Raw genomic sequence first — 17063 nt, 5'->3', positions numbered from 1 at the left:
AATTACTTCAAAATCATACAGCGTGATATTCTGGATTTTTGTTTTAGATTCTCTCTCACAGTTGAAGTGTACCTATGATAAAAAATTACAGACCTCTACATGCTTTGTAAGTAGGAAAACCTGCAAAATCGACAGTGTATCAAATACTTGTTCTCCCCACTGTAGATGTGATTAGTCTGAAATGGTAATGGTCCAGTTTATCTAACTTAGGGAGCTGATAGGGTTATGCACACATGCCTCTAGGTAAAATATGATGTTTTCAGTCAAATGGCATGGACATGACATAATAACCCTCTGTATGTCTACCATCTGCTACTACCACCATCTCTGCTCCCTGCTAGGGGAGAGGGAGAACACATACCAGCAGAACTAGAAGCTTCTCCATTCCCCTTAACATAACAAGAATAGTCTGCACTGCAGGTTCTCATCTTATTGTGTAATTTGCTGACAAACCAAATGTTATTTGTCACATGCTTCATAAACAACAGATAAAGGTGAACAGTGAAATACATGCTTGATGTTAGTGTGCTGTGTGTTACTCCGGTGCAAACCTCCCACTGGATTGAATCAACGTTGTTTTCACAATTTCAATGAAAGAGCAGTATGTCCAACATACTGTACATATTAGAACAAATTACAACTAGCTCTTTTCTCATGTCAATAAATTGAGAAACTACTGGTTCTTCTACTGGACGGGAAAGAAGTTGAGAATAGATGATCATGTGTGCTATGGAATTCTCTGCTTCTTAGACAGTGACTCCAAACAGTAAGGCAATGCCATGGTAACAGAATGACGCTGATACTTTTTTTCACTTTAAAAGTATTCCAAACTAAAGCCATTGATTGCAAAGTGAAACAAAACTCTATACACAAGACTGCTTTTAACAAATTCCATTGTCAATTTTACGAGAAAAAAAAACCATTTACTTGAAAAACAGTGCAGATGTGAAGCTGGGTAATAGAATGAGGATAACATCTCCCTCAGTTTTTTAGGTGACCATGTTTTCCAAAAGCTCAGGCCTCTACCTGCTCCCGAAATAAGATTCAAAGATGTCTGCAGAAAGAATGTGGTGTCAGCTATGACATGGCACCTTGAGTTTGCAAAACATCTCTTTTAGTTATTTAGTAAGTGATGTGGATTAACACCCGGTAACAGAATTATGGTAACAGTATGACATCATGGGTCCCCTGTCATTATCTTCATTGTCATGTATCCTGAATAGGTACACAAAGGTAGAACGTGTAATATCCCCCTTCGCATGTTTAACTCTACACACTGGCTATTAGGGGTTTTCCATTAAAACAATAAGAAATATTCATAAATTCCAGGAGCACAATGCAGAATACGTTCCTATTGCGTATTTTGGGCATATTGAATATGACCACTAGAGGGCAATAAAGTTATCTACTGCAGTTAATGGCAGAATCTCAAACCGAACACTTGGCCCTTAAGGCCTTTATCAAGTAGCTACTTTCTGTTGTGTTCGATAGTGATCACTTGAGTCTGCAGTGTTTTGGCCAAAATTAACATCGAGATTATGGACGCTCAACGTCTCAACTGTAAGGTATAAATATTCCAAAATTCTAAATCCATTTGCGTGCATTGTCTCCCGCAACCAGTCTTGTGCATGTGCGGAGCGCTTTATATCCTTGGCAAATCATTTGAAAGATGCATATCTATTACTAACATTACAGCAGTGTTGCGTTAGGAATTAGTTAAAGATTATATATTTTTTTATGATGATAATGATCGGGACCTGTTAGTGGTAGTTTTGGGATACCTGCACTGTGATTTAAATTTTGTGGAAGACAAAAAACAAGGGGAAACTTAGGGATTTTGGCAATGAGGCCCTTTATCTACTTCTCCAGAGTCAGATGAACTCGTAGATACCACTTCTATGTCTCTGCGTGCAATTTGAAGAAGTTGTGAACTAGCGCTAGCGCAATTGCTAACTAGTGTCTAGCTCAAAAAAATAAAGGGAACACTAAAATAACACATCCTAGATCTGAATGAATGAAATATTCTTATTAAATACTTAAATAATTCTTTACATAGTTGAATGTGCTGACAACAGAATCACACAAAAATTATCAATGGAAATCAAATTTATCAACCCATGGAGGTCTGGATTTGGAGTCACACTCAACATTAAAGTGGAAAACCACACTACAGGCTGATCCAACTTTGATGTAATGTCCTTAAAACAAGTCAAAATGAGGCTCAGCAGTGTGTGTGGCCTCCACGTGCCTGTATGACCTCCCTACAACGCCTGGGCATGCTCCTGATAAGGTGGCGGATGGTCTCCTGAGGGATCTCCTCCCAGACCTGGACTAAAGCATCCGCCAACTCCTAGACAGTCTGTGGTGCAACGTGGCGTTGGTGGATGGAGCGAGACATGATGTCCCAGATGTGCTCAATTGGATTCAGGTCTAGGGAGCGGGCGGGCCAGTCCATAGCATCAATGCCTTCCTCTTGCAGGAACTGCTGACACACTCCAGCCACATGAGGTCTAGCATTGTCTTGCATTAGGAGGAACCCAGGGCCAACCGCACCAGCATATGGTCTCACAAGGGGTCTGAGGATCTCATCTCGGTACCTAATGGCAGTCAGGCTACCTCTGGCGAGCACATGGAGGGCTGTGCGGCCCCCCAAATAAATTCCACCCCACACCATGACTGACCCACTGCCAAACCGGTCATGCTGGAGGACGTTGCAGGCAGCAGAACGTTCTCCATGGCGTCTCCAGACTCTGTCACGTCTGTCACATGTGCTCAGTGTGAACCTGCTTTCATCTGTGAAGAGCACAGGGCGCCAGTGGCGAATTTGCCAATCTTGGTGTTCTCTGGTAAATGCCAAACGTCCTGCACGGTGTTGGGCTGTAAGCACAAACCCACCTGTGGACGTCGGGCCCTCATACCACCCTCATGGAGTCTGTTTCTGACCGTTTGAGCGGACACATGCACATTTGTGGCCTGCTGGAGGTAATTTTGCAGGGCCCTGGCAGTGCTCCTCCTGCTCCTCCTCGCACAAAGGCGGAGGTAGCGGTCCTGCTGCTGGGTTGTTGCCCTCCTACGGCCTCCTCCACGTCTCCTGATGTACTGGCCTGTCTCCTGGTAGCGCCTCCATGCTCTGGGCACTACGCTGACAGACACAGCAAACCTTCTTGCCACAGCTCGCATTGATGTGCCATCCTAGATGAGCTGCACTCCCTGAGCCACTTGTGTGGGTTGTAGACTCCTTCTCATGCTACCACTAGAGTGAAAGCACCACCAGCATTCAAAAGTGACCAAAACATCAGCCAGGAAGCATAGGAACTGAGAAGTGGTCTGTGGTCACCACCTGCAGAACCACTCCTTTATTGGGGGTGTCTTGCTAATTGCCTATAATTTCCACCTGTTGTCTATTCCATTTGCACAACAGCATGTGAAATTTATTGTCAATCAGTGTTGCTTCCTAAGTGGACAGTTTGATTTCACAGAAGTGTGATTGACTTGGAGTTACATTGTGTTGTTTAAGTGTTCCCTTTATTTTTTTGAGCAGTGTATATCTGTCCAATTAAACTGGCTATTATTCTAATGATTGCCACTCCCAAAGAAGAAGACTGGCTTTGTTTGGGGGTGGAGCTCATTAGAATAATGATTGATATCAAAATGATTTGTGATCAATTCTGTACCCATCATAGTTGTTTATGTTTGACAAGTTTGGACAACATAGTATAGCACAGTATAGTTCGGTACAGTAGACTATAGTGCAGTACAGTAAAGTACAGTGTATTCTGTTCTACAATACTGTATTTAAAAAAACTGTAATCTACTGTAGAGTAATGTACTGGAGATGAATCAGGATCGAGGGAAAGACTGGGGTGACGGTTCACCTTCCAACAGGACAACGACCCAGCCAGCACCCGGACTTGAACCAGTTCAAACATCTCTGAAGAGACCTGAAAATAGCTGTGCAGCAACGCTCCCCATCCAACCTGATAGAGCTTGAGAGGGTCTGCAGAGAAGAATGGGAAAAACTCCCCAAATACAGGTGTGCAAAGCTTTGTTGCATCATACCCAAGAAGGCTAGAGGCTGTAATTGCTGCCAAAGGTGCTTCAACAAGTACTGAGTAAAGGGTCAGAATACTTATGGAAATTAGATATTTTCTTATTTTATTTTTTATATTTGTAAAAAAAAAAGGGAAAAAAAGTTTTTGCTTTGTCATTATGGGGTATTGTGTGCAGATTGATGAGCAAAAAAGATATATTGCTGCAACGTAACAAAACGTGGAGAAAGTCAAGGAGCCTGAATACTTTCCGAATGCACTATACATGTATATTCCTTCCTTAATCACTCAAGAACCCCTGCACATTGTATTAACAGTGCTGGCACTGGACTGACCTGTATATACTGTAATACCTGTGTATATGGCAATACCTGTGTATATGGCAATACCTGTGTATACGGTAAGACCTTATCTACTCCAATTTGCTTACCGCCCCAATAGGTCCACAGACGACGCAATCGCAATCACACTGCACACTGCCCTAAACCATCTGGACAAGAGGAATACCTATGTAAGAATGCTGTTCATCGACTACAGCTCAGCATTTAACACCATAGTACCCTCCAAACTCGTCACCCACCCTAGTACCCTCCAAACGCGTCACCCACCCTGGGTCTCGACCCCGACCTGTGCAACTGGGTCCTGGACTTTGACGAGCCACCCCCAAGTGGTGAGGGTAGGAAACAACATCTCCACCCCGCTGATCCTCAACACTGGGGCCCCACAAGGGTGCGCTCTCAGCCCTCTCCTGTACTCCCTGTTCACCCATGACTGCGTGGCCATGCACACCTCAATCAAGTTTGCAGACAACACTACAGTGGTAGGCTTGATTACCAACAACGACAAGACAGCCTACAGGGAGGAGGTGAGGGCCCTCGGAGTGTGGTGTCAGGAAAACAACCTCACACTCAACGTCAGCAAAACAAAGGAGATGATCATGTACTTCAGGAAACAGCAGAGGGAGCACCCCCCTATCCACATCGACGGGACAGTAGAGTGGAGAAGGTGAAAAGTTTTAAGTTCCTCGGCGTACAGATCACAGACAAACTGAAATGGTCCACCCAGAAAGACGGCGTGAAGAAGAAGAAGGCTCAACAGCGCCTCTTCAACCTCAGGAGGCTGAAGAAATTAACTTGTAACCAAAAGCACTCACAAACTTTTACAGATGCACAATCAAGAGCATCATGTCGGGCTGTATCACCGCCTGGTACGACAACTGCTCCGCCCACAACCGCAAGGCTCTGCAGAGGGTAGTGAGGTCTGCACAACGCATCACCGGGGGCAAACTACCTGCCCTCCAGGCCACCTACACCACCTGATGTCACAGGAAGGCCAAAAAGATCATCAAGTTCAACAACCACCTGAGCCACTGCCCGTTCACCCCGCGAGGTCAGTACAGGTGCATCAAAGCTGGGAACGTGAGACTGAAAAACAGCTTCTATCTCAAGGCCATCAGACTGTTAAACAGCCATCACTAACATTGAGTGGCTGCTGCCAACATACTGACTCAAATCTCTAGCCACTTTAATAATTCAAAATTGGATGTAATATATGTATCACTAGTCACTTTAAACAATGTCACTTTATATAATGTTTACATACCCTACATTACTCATCTCATATGTATATACTGTCCTCTATACCATCTACTGCATCTTGCCTATGCCGTTCGACCATCGCTCATCCACATATTTATATGTACATATTCTTATTAATTCCTTTACACATGTGGGATTAAGGTACTTGTTAGATATTACTGCATGGTCGGAACTAGAAGCACAAGCATTTCGCTACCCTCGCATTAACATCTGCTAACCATGTGTATGTCACCAATAAAATTGGATTTGATGTGTATACTGTAAGACCTGTATATAACTGCATTCTTGTTCTTTTCTTTTTTTGTGTTGTCTTGCATTTCAAGTGTCTTGCATTTCAAGTGTTTTAGTTATTTTCTATATTACTACTTCTATTGTGGAATATTAGGAAATAGCGCAGAGGTTAAGCATTCCACTATACTGTTTTACACCTGCTGTATCCTGTGCATGTAACAATATAACTTGAAACTAGTGATCATGGGGCTCTTTACATGGTAATGCACAGTAACCAAATCATTAGACTGCTTGAATCCACTGACCCTCGGCCTCTATGTTCTCTAAATACAGCTATGTGCAGTTCAGCAGGGATTTTCAGAATGATTTTTGTTACCTCTAGCTCATGGTGCATTTGAACACTGCATTTGAACAGGCGCTACTGACAGCTTTTAACTGACAGCTTCTATTCCTGCCTCGTGGTGTGTGTAAAACATATATATATATATATATATAATGTTGAATACAATGGGCAGCATTGATTTTGTGGGCAGCACAATGGGCAGCAGGCTGCTGCCTCACGATCATAAACCTGTGATTCTTATTCGATCTTACAGCTCAATTTTAAAAAACAGACATTCTAACATGACAAGGACCTTGACAAGGTTCTTTCTGTTAGTGTTAGTACTGGCTAAAATGTTAGTGAACAGTGACAGCAGGCTCAAAGCAGCATGAAGGGTTTAAGGGAGAAATAGGAGGGAAGAAAAGAGAAGTTTAAGTTTGGGGGAGGTAATACTCCATACCAACCTGCTCTCGCTGCCGGCGTGCTCCTTCTTCTCTCTCACCCTCAGCCACTTGCGGAGCAGGAAGCGCTTGCGTCGGGGTGAGGCGCTGGGCGTAGAGCAGTTGGACCAGGTGGCCCCATCCTCGTCACTTGATGGGGTGATCTCGATGGAGGGCAGCTGCAGGTACTCCTTGGAGTCCGAGTGGGAGCGGGTAGAGACTAGCCACCCATTCACCAGCCTGCCCCTGTCTTTCTCCTTCTCTCTCTCGCTGGGCACGTTCTTCATGCGCCGCATCTTGAAGCGCTTGCGTCGTAGTGTTGGGGTGGACGAGCTTGACCACACAGGACCATCCGAGGCCCCGCCATTCCCCCCATCTGAGTAGGCAGGGGCATCGCGGGGGACGCTCAACTGGAGCGACGGGGGCCGTAAGTTCTCGTTCATGGTCGTGGCTCAGACTCACAGACACACAATCACACTCAGAGACTGCTACTAGGACAGTGGATATTGGAGGAGAGGTGCTGGCTGGCTCGCCGTTTTAGTAGTTGGCAGGCTTGCTGGGAGCTGTAGTTGGCGGAAACTGAGGCGGTAGCTGGTTGTTGAGAGTCAGGTGCCAAGATGCTCCAATAGCACAGCACACACTCAAAAAATACTGGGTCGTCCTCATTTACTGATCTCTCATATAGCCTTATATCCTCTTCTGGTTCCTCACCACTGGTTTTCAAGGTTAGCTTACAGGTGAACCCTTCAGATACCCTGGGCCTGGCCTGGTCCTCAGCTGTGGGGAGATGTGTGGCTGTTGCTGGTCGTCGGGCGACGGCGAGACTAGCGGTTTGCAGCAGCGTCTCGGGCCAGGAGAGACGGATGGATGAGACAACAAAGGGGGCGTCTGTTCTCCAAGGAGCAGATGAAACATGTATAAGGTCTGTCAGGGAGTGTAACAGTACCCCTCCGCTCTGCCCCGGGACTGGCAGGCCCAGTTACACACTTAAACATTCACAGCTCACTCGCTCCCTCTGCTCGCTGGCTGCCTACTGTCCACTGTTGGCTGCTAGGACTGACTGTCTGCTACTCCCAATGCTAGACAGGAAGACTCCAAGTATCAGCAACCCTCCAGTCTTGAAGTTGACCGAAAAGATGAGCTCTATACTGTATGCTGTACTGTATGCTCCAGGTTATTGGTTACTGTCCCATGCCTGTGTTGTAGGTTGGGTAGGCTCTTGCAGTCCGTCGTCTGGAGCGCCAGTGTTCCGCTGTCCTCTCTGGCTCCGCACATACACTTCCTACAGGTTAGAGGGAGGTGATAGGGGTGCTGAGGGCGATGACACAGCAAAGCAGACACACACACACGCACGCACACACACACAAAGACACGCACACAAACATGCACCCAGGAAACACAATGAACACAGACAGAAAACACACACAAACAAATATGTAGAGGGACACACTCACACACACACACACTCTCATTTACACTAACCTGTTCTTACACTGGGATCTCCATGTAATGCAGTTAGCAGGCAGTGCTACTCTGTGTCTCCACTGTCTGAGTCCACCACCATACACCTTACTATAATAAGAGAAGTTTTGAACCACTAGCCATGTGCTCAAGTCTACATTACACTGTACAAATGCAGAGGGAATTGTAGTATTAGGTTCAGATATACTCACCGTGTAATATACTGTACATAGCCCCAAAGACACATTGACGATCACTGTATTTAAGTAGCAGATGTATTTGTTAAACTGTGTGATGGGTAAGTGATATTGCCATGGGGAAAATGTAAATATCTGAGACATGGGGGTATGAAGAAGACAAGGCTTTGATGAAGAAATAACCTGTTACTGCAGAATGGAGCTCTAGCCTTCCATTGTTACTGTATGGAGCAGGCAAGTTTCCTGTCCTCTACCCCACACTCTAACAGGCAGGTTTCATGTCCTCTATGACACACTCAAACGGCTGTATCTGTCAACAACACTAACAGTTTTATGTGTCAACAAGCCTGCTCCATGGCCTCTTTATAAACAGTGTGAAGAGACAGCGTGGGTAGAAATAACCACTAAAGCAGACTGGCTGTTGAACCAACCCACAGAAGATATACAGGTAAATACCAAAATAAAGGAAACACCAACATTCACTCAAGTGTTTCCATTATTTTGGCAGTTGCCTGTAGGTCAGAGCACAGCAGACAAACAGAGAAGTCAATGGTAATCATAACTATCTGGGTTGAACAAGCCAGTTTTTCCATGACCTAAACCTCGTCATATTGACTAATATACAGTATTGAAAACGTTATGCAGAAATAGCTTATTCTGCTTATTCTATATAAAAGTACAGGCCTTGATCTTGTAAATCAAGTTGGTCTTTGATAGTGGAAGAGGATGTTTTCCGCTTCCAAACAAACTTTTAAAATCTTGAATGTTCAAAGTTCAAACTTTAAGAGGTCTGTAACCTGTATAAAACTGAAACAATAATACCTTCGTTAGATGAATTGTATTTATATGACCTAGCCTACTACAACAACTGGAAAGATTGATGGATGAATGTGCCAAGGTGTTGCATTTGCAACTGAATTTGAGACATAGTAAAGAAATCTAGCGATTCAAATCACTGAGCCAGCACTGGCCCCAAGAGATAACATTCACCTGGGTGCCGTGGTCAAATATTGGGCTATCTGGAGATCAGTACAAATATTACTAGCAGCCAATGATGAACTAGAAGACACTACATCAAAAACTGTTTTGTGCCTTCCGGGTGGCGCAGTGGTCTAAGGCTGTGCCACCAGAGTCTCTGGGTTCAAGCCCAGGCTCTGTAGCAGCCGGCCGCTACCGGGAGGCACATGGGGCGGCACACAATTGGCTTAGCGTCGTCCGGGTTAGGGAGGGTTTGGCCAGGAGGGATATCCTTGTCTCATCGTGCACTAGCGAATGGGCGCAGTGCACATTGACCAGGTCGCTAGGTGTACTGTGTTTCCTCCAACACATTGGTGTGGCTGGCTTCCGGGTTGGATGCGCACTGTGTTAAGATGCAGTGCGGCTTGGTTGGGTTGTGTTTCTGAGGACGCATGGCTCTCGACCTTCTCCTCTCCCGAGTCCGTGCGGGAGTTGTAGCGATGAGACAAGAAGTAACTACCAGCAATTGGATACCACGAAATTGGGGAGAAAAAGGGGGTAAAAAAACAAACAAAAAAATTGTTTCCAAAAGCTGCCTACAGTACGATACTGTACCATGTAATATCAGCTGGTTTTCTACACAACACTCCACTGTACACTACTGAATGTATTATTCTGTCAAATGACCTATTAAAAGGAGGACAATGTGGAGCCAGTTCACCTTCAGGTCTTAGCCATCCAATTATTTTTATGCTAGGTAATAACAATACAGACGGTAATGAACAAACGTCCCACAATCTGTGAAACGATCGACAGCAAATTTGGGAGAAATTAAAATATCACTCTTCAGGTCGATTATGCCTTTAAAGTTGGAAGGTAGTACAATAGAGAGCGGCAATTCACGCACACACACCTCTCATCCAGGTGTCAAATTCCAAGGTGATTGTGTCCGTGACTCATCAGCAGCAGATTAAGTTACCGGGGGAAACGGAGACTCGTGGTGACACTGCGGGACACCTTTAGACCTTTCATCTAGTCCGGTCTGAGCGTGCTCCACAGCTACCCCCCCACATCTCTAAATCAACCCTCACCCCCCCTCTCCACAGACCAACCTGTTGGCAGGCTCAGCGTGGCAGTGGGAAAACAGCATGCATTATACATGCTTTATAAATTCTCTTTACCGCTTCACACGTTCCGGTCGCCCTGGACATGCTCAGGTGAACAGGTGATGTAACCACCACTAAACGAGAGGCTGGTGCTAAGAATGAAGAGACAGGAGGAGAAGAGTGGTCTCACCTCTATACAGTCACTTCATTAATAAGGTGTTATATTCCACTGTAACAGCACAACAGTGAAGTCATATAACCAGTGGCAATGCATCATTCAGGGCTCTGTTTACCACCTGACACGCATCAAAGATGCCCCACCAAGATGTACATGCTAAAATCGCCACTGCATATAACATATGGTTTCTACATGAAAGTGCACATGGAAATGATTAATAAATATGCTAAAGAAAAGGAACAAAGCGGTACAGAAGACCACACTGTCCCCGAGCCTTCCTAAGATGCTGGCCTCCCCCTAAAAAGGAACGTGCGGCGACTCGAGGCCATCAGGCACAGATGGAGGAACCTCAAATGCCCTCATCATTTATTGTGCCTGGTGTACATTATTAGGTCCAACAGCTGGACCCACCACAGAGTCACTTTGCTGTTACAGCTGAGACATAGATGGCTATTTTCCATTACTTGGACCGCGGTGGTCCACCGCTCTGCGCTACAGTCTGACTACTTGACCGCTAGCCTCCTTTCATGCCTCATTTCTGACCATCAAACGTTTCACAGTATTGTTCTGTCTTCTCCCCATTTTATTGTTTGTCCATCGCTATGTCAACAGCACGCAGTAACAAAGCATGTGCAGATTACAGAGTCATGTTAACGATCATTAAGACTTTCATGGAAAAGCACATGATGTAAGGCTCTGGTGAGAACAGAACAGCAGCTCTAAGTACTGCAATCAGACTTTTACACCATTCAGAGAGAGATCACAGAGGATACATAGCTGAACATTTCATTGTCCTGCCTGCTCTCAGAGAATTAAATAAACTCCTGTGGTGCAAAGCATGGTTAATACTCAGAAAATAGATACTTTGAAGTACTTTGACCGTACTACCTGTAAGTATCACACACAGGGCTATCATGAATTATCGTCAACATCTTTTCTATAAGCCTAAACTATAATAGAGCTATGGTAGCATCTCTGACTGATAAGAGTAGTCCGCTCTCCTCTCAGCATGGCAGGAAGTCAGAGTGTGCGAGTGAAACAGCTGGTGCTGTGGAGGACAGAGCTGCCTGCGGGCTCTAGTGCTCTGCTGTGATTTATACCTTTGTCAAAGACTTTCAGGCTATACCCTAGTTCCTACTGCATGTCTACTGCATGTCTAGGACTCCTCTTCAAGGAGAATCATACTTTGATCCACAGTGACCATACTGCCAGATGAACTACTGATACAGATCGCCAGTGGACTCGAGTCATCAAACAAAGCTACGACTTGAAAATTAGACAGACGGGCCTCCCGGGTGGAGCAGTGGTCTAAGGCACTGCATCGCAGTGCTAGCTGTGCCACCAGAGACTCTGGGTTCGAGCCCAGGCTCTGTCGCAGCCGGCCGAGACCGGGAGGTCCATGGGACGGCACACAATTGGCCTAGCGTCGTCCGGGTTAGGGAGGGTTTGGCCGGTAGGTATATCCTTGTCTCATTGCGCATTAGCGACTCCTGTGGCGGGCTGGGCGCAGTGCACACTGACCAGGTTGCTAGGTGCACAGTGTTTCCTCCGACACGTTGGGGCGGCTGGCTTCCGGGTTGGATGTTTGCTGTGTTAAGGAGCAGTGCGGCTTTGTTGGGTTGTGTTTCGGAGGACGCATGTCTCTCCCGAGCCCGTATGGGAGTTGTAGCAATGAGACAAGATAGTAACTACTAACAACAAGAAAATGAGACTGACAAAAGTAAGCTACATGAACAACAAACAAACAATTACGAACATACTGTAGGTACTATCACTCATAAAATATTCAAACATTGCAGAATGCTCACAGAATGCTACAGGGCTCACAGTACGCTACAGGCCTCACAGTACGCTACAGATCCCAAATGCCTCACAGTACGCTACAGATCCCAAATGCCTCACAGTACGCTACAGGCCTCACAGTACGCTACAGGCCTCACAGTACGCTACAGGCCTCACAGTACGCTACAGGCCTCACAGTACGCTACAGATCCCAAATGCCTCACAGTACGCTACAGGCCTCACAGTACGCTACAGGGCTCACAGTACGCTACAGGCCTCACAGTACGCTACAGATCCCAAATGCCTCACAGTACGCTACAGGCCTCACAGTACGCTACAGATCCCAAATGCCTCACAGTACGCTACAGGCCTCACAGTACGCTACAGGCCTCACAGTACGCTACAGGCCTCACAGTACGCTACAGATCCCAAATGCCTCACAGTACGCTACAGACCTCACAGAACGCTACATGGCTCACAGTACGCTACAGGCCTCACAGTACGCTACAGGCCTCACAGTACGCTACAGATCCCATATGCCTCACAGTACGCTGCAGGCCTCACAGTACGCTACAGATCCCACATGCCTCAGAGTACGCTATAGACCGCAACAGGCCTCACAGTACGCTACAGGCCTCACAGTATGCTACAGGCCTCACAGTACGCTACAGGACTCACAGTACGCTACAGATCCCACAGGCCTCACAGTACGCTACAGGCCTCACAGTACGCTACAGGCCTCTCAGATGGTACATGACAATCGAAATGGACCACAGATAGAAATTAGTTACGCAGAAACATCCTGTGTAAACATAAATAGCATTTTAAATGCCTCTGGAAAGTATCTGTACTATGTTTATCTGTCGCATGAATCTTACATCAATGGCTACAAGGATTCATATCATACCAACACTCTCCAAAGGTATACTTGTGTGCATTGAGGGCCTTGTACTGTGACTGTATCTTCACACTACACACATTAAAGTGCCATCCTAAACCAAACTCTGCTTGATGAAGTGCATCACAACTAATCAGCCTGGCATTGAATACTTATGTCTACCTCTGACTATCCGTCCTAAAAAGAGCTGAATGTTGTTTTGGTCCACATCTATGGAGGAAAGGAGAGCTTTCATCTTTTATTTACAGTATTCTGTGTGTTCTAAAAATAGCACTTGCTCCAGTGTGGACACCTACATGGGCCCAGATTGGGGTGTGGAACATGTGACACTGTATGCTGTGAGTGAAATAGTCAGTCAGACAGACAAGCTTTAACACAGTCTCATTCCAAAACAGTGAAAGGTGAGCTTTCACCAGACCGACAGTGTTTGTTTAATCACAGGAGGAAATGTCTGGGTTATTAAGCCTGATTGAGCCTGTTAGGAATGAATTTGATGACGGCACATTCATTTACGCTTAATAGATGTGATTTGTTCCAACAAATCATTTGACACAGTCTATTTGGGTTTGATATGCTCTATTATCCACATTCTATCTTCTATATAGGTTTAAGTGATGTGTTTGCGATAACTGGTTTGTGATAACTAGAAGGAATTGCTTTCATGGCCATAAAAAAAAAAGAGAAAAAATATCATATTACTCCAGTGCTAGCCTCTCTTCACTGGCTTCCTGTTAAGGCCAGGGCTGTTTTCAAGGTTTTACTGTTAACCTACAAAGCATTACATGGGCTTGCTCCAATTTGGTCCTGCCGTACATAGCAACACATACGCTACGGTCACAAGACGCAGGCCTCATTATTGTACCTAGAATGTCTAAGCAAACAGCCGGAGGCAGGGCTTTATCCTATAGAGCCCCATTTTTATGGAATGGTCTGCCTATCTATGTGCGAGACGCAGACTTGGTCTCGACCTTAAAGTTTTTATTGAAGACTCACCTCTTCAGTAGGTCCTATGAGTGAGTGTAGTCTGGCCCAGGAGTGTGAAGGTGAATGGAAAGGCACTGGAGCGACCAACTGCCCTTGCTGTCTCTGCCTGGCCGGTTGCCCTCTCTCCACTGGGATTCTCTGCCTCTAAACCTATTACGGGGGCTGAGTCACTGGCTTACTGCTGCTCTTCCATGCCATTCCTAGGAGGGGTGATCAACCCACTCACTTGAGTGGGTTGAGTCACTGATGTGATCTTCCTGTCCGGGTTGGCGCCCCCCTCGGGTTTGTACCGTGGGGGAGATCTTCGTGGGCTATACTCGGCCATGTCTCAGGGTAGTAAGTTGGTGGTTTGAAGAGCTCTCTCTAGTGATGTGGGAGCTTTACTTTGGCAAAGTTGGTGGGGTTATATCCTGCCTGGCTGGCCCTGTATCGTCGGGCGGGGCTACAGTGTTTACTGACCCCTCCTGTCTCCAGTCTACATACTATGGAACCCTGACCTGATCACCGGACGTGCTACCTTGTCCTGGGCCTGCTGTTTTCAATTCTCTCTCTACCCACCTGCTGTCTCGAACTCAATGATTGGGTATGAAAAGGCAACTGACTCCTGAGGTGCTGACCTGTTGCACCCTCTACAACCACTGTGATTATTATTATTTGACCCTGCTGGTCATCAATGAACATTTGAACATCTTGGCCATGTACTGTTAGAATCTCCACCTGGCACAGACAGAAGAGGACTGGCCACCCTTCAGAGCCTGGCTCCTCTCTAGGTTTCTTCCTAGGTTCCTGCCTTTCTAGCGACCGTGCTTATACATCTGAATTGCTTCCTGTTTGGGGTTTTAGGCTGGGTTTCTGTATAGCACTTTGTGAGATTGGCTGATGTAAAAAGAGCTTTATAAATACATTTGATTGATTGATTGACTGAATGAAGAGAGAGGTTTAACTAGATATGGCTAATTTGTAGTGTGTAGAGAAGACAGGTTTACAGTATTAATCATCCTACATGGTAATGGTGTTATAGACATCTTTAACATTCTGTCAAAACCACACATTATGTCCAGCTACAAACAGGCAGACCAATCACTGAATCCTTTTCAGAAGTGACATTTTGGTTCAGGTCATCTCAAACAAACAATGCCTTTTAAGGCCAGTCTGACTCTGTCATTTCCATAGAAGTCATTAGTGCCGCCACAGTCTCTCGGACAAACCGTTCCCATGCTTCTTCACCACCAGCCACTTCAGAGTATCTCCAACTCTCTAGTACAGATGTAGGATATTTGAGCGAGTATGCTACAGCAGGGAAATAATCCTGCAGCAACAGGATTATTATGTGGATTCTAATGAATGGACATTTTTGCCTCCAAGCCACCTGGCACTGCAGTGTGGGAGGAGGTTTGTGAACTTATTTTATCTGTGAAGAAAACATTGTAGTTTCAATATGACAGAAAGAGAAAGGGCCCTGACTGACACTTCCTGTGAGCTAGAGACACACTTTCCCAGGCCTGACACATTACAGAATAAGAGAAGCTGTCTGAGGCTGAGAGAGTCTGGCTGTGAGAAGCTATGAGTTGGCTAGGATGAGAGCCAGTGTTCGCTACATTCATACTGCATGCATCCCGAGAGAGTTTCACTCAGAATGAAATGGAGATAGCACATATTATTGGTAGAGCCTACGGTACAGAGAGAAAGGTTTAGTTAGTGTACAAAGGCTTTATGGGGTAAATGCATACAAAGGAGTGTTTAGAAACATGCAGAATCAGAGGCACAAGGGTAGGACTGGAGAGAGAAGGACTGGGGACCCCTATGGGTATTCCTCCAGTTGTTGCGCTGCACACATGCTGCCCTGCATAACAGCTGGCTGGGGGGTCATGTTACAAAGCCAATAGAGAGAGGAGCTATGTGCAGAATGTCAGCAACCTGTCCAACTGACTAGTGGGTATCACACACCCAGCCTCCCAATATTAATTACTGCCCATATGGAAAGTCTGATTAGTTCATTATAGACATTAAAAAAGTGTTTAAGAGGATCCTGAGTTATGGTCTTTGAAAACGTTTTCAATGAAGTGATACGCCTAATAACTGTTATTTGTTTTAACACTGCCAGGCATGCCAAGCAATATGATTATGTTATAAAGAAACGATGCGACTCAAGTCATGGCAGAAGCAGATACTGTATTTTTGACATGACAGTCGATGCATGATATTTCTATTACCCACATCGATGTTCACTCAAACTAACTTATACTCGTAGGATGTAATGAATGTCAACAAGTGAACAACGAATGTTGTATGCTGAAGGAAAATAATATCCTACCTTTGCAGAGGTCCTGCACAAACCGTGGCCAGTGTGACGCGTTGATGTCTCAGTTATAACATGAAATATTAAATTGCCTCCATCCTTATATTTCATTGTTTAGCGTACGATTTCATTGATTTAGCCTATCAATTTGTTGAAGTTGACCGTGTGGCTATATAGAGAAAAACGCCAATAAAGCCTATTCCATAATCGTTATCTGTATTTCAATGTGCTTTACCTTCAATATGTTCTTCAAAGTTGTAAAATGTTTCCTCAACATCAACAATTTTGAGAAGGCTATTCAATGAACGTGAAATTGACGCGGAGTAGTTCAGTGCGCACTGGGAAGTTGATTGTTGAACAAACAAGAACAATCAGCGCATCTTGTAGGCGGGGCAGAATCCATTACTCTGGATCCAAGCAATCATTCCCCGCCTCTCGGAGCCAGAGAGAGCAGACCACTGCCCAGTGACCTATCAGTTGCAAGCACATGCTGCTGACCAAAACAGTAAACTGACCTCCCTCATTTTAACCTCTTAGTTATCGAGATTAAATACATGTTTC

The 17063-nt window shown here is 45.4% G+C and overlaps 1 protein-coding gene across 7 annotated transcripts in view; it reads right to left on the bottom strand.

Annotated features, from left to right (window-relative positions):
* The window catches only part of LOC109909201 (protein Aster-B), a 139937-nt gene extending 123079 nt beyond the window's left edge, over positions 1-16858 (bottom strand). For 4 of the 7 annotated variants that reach the window (XM_031795580.1, XM_031795582.1, XM_031795583.1 and 1 more), the window contains exons 1-3: positions 16518-16857; positions 8123-8212; positions 6665-7922 (exon numbers count right to left, since the gene is read on the bottom strand). In XM_031795580.1, the coding sequence (XP_031651440.1) occupies positions 6665-7083 (419 nt within the window). In that variant the 5' untranslated portion in view covers positions 7084-7922; positions 8123-8212; positions 16518-16857. Of the gene's footprint in view, positions 1-6664; positions 7952-8122; positions 8213-16517 lie in introns of all 7 variants that reach the window. The other 3 variants (XM_031795584.1, XM_031795585.1, XM_031795581.1) reach the window with 2 other exon arrangements.
* Positions 16859-17063: the final 205 nt, after the last annotated feature.

Source organism: Oncorhynchus kisutch, linkage group LG18 (genome assembly GCF_002021735.2).
Source record: "Oncorhynchus kisutch isolate 150728-3 linkage group LG18, Okis_V2, whole genome shotgun sequence".
NCBI classification, from domain to species: domain Eukaryota; kingdom Metazoa; phylum Chordata; class Actinopteri; order Salmoniformes; family Salmonidae; genus Oncorhynchus; species Oncorhynchus kisutch.
This window is presented reverse-complemented; position numbering and strand designations above follow the sequence as displayed.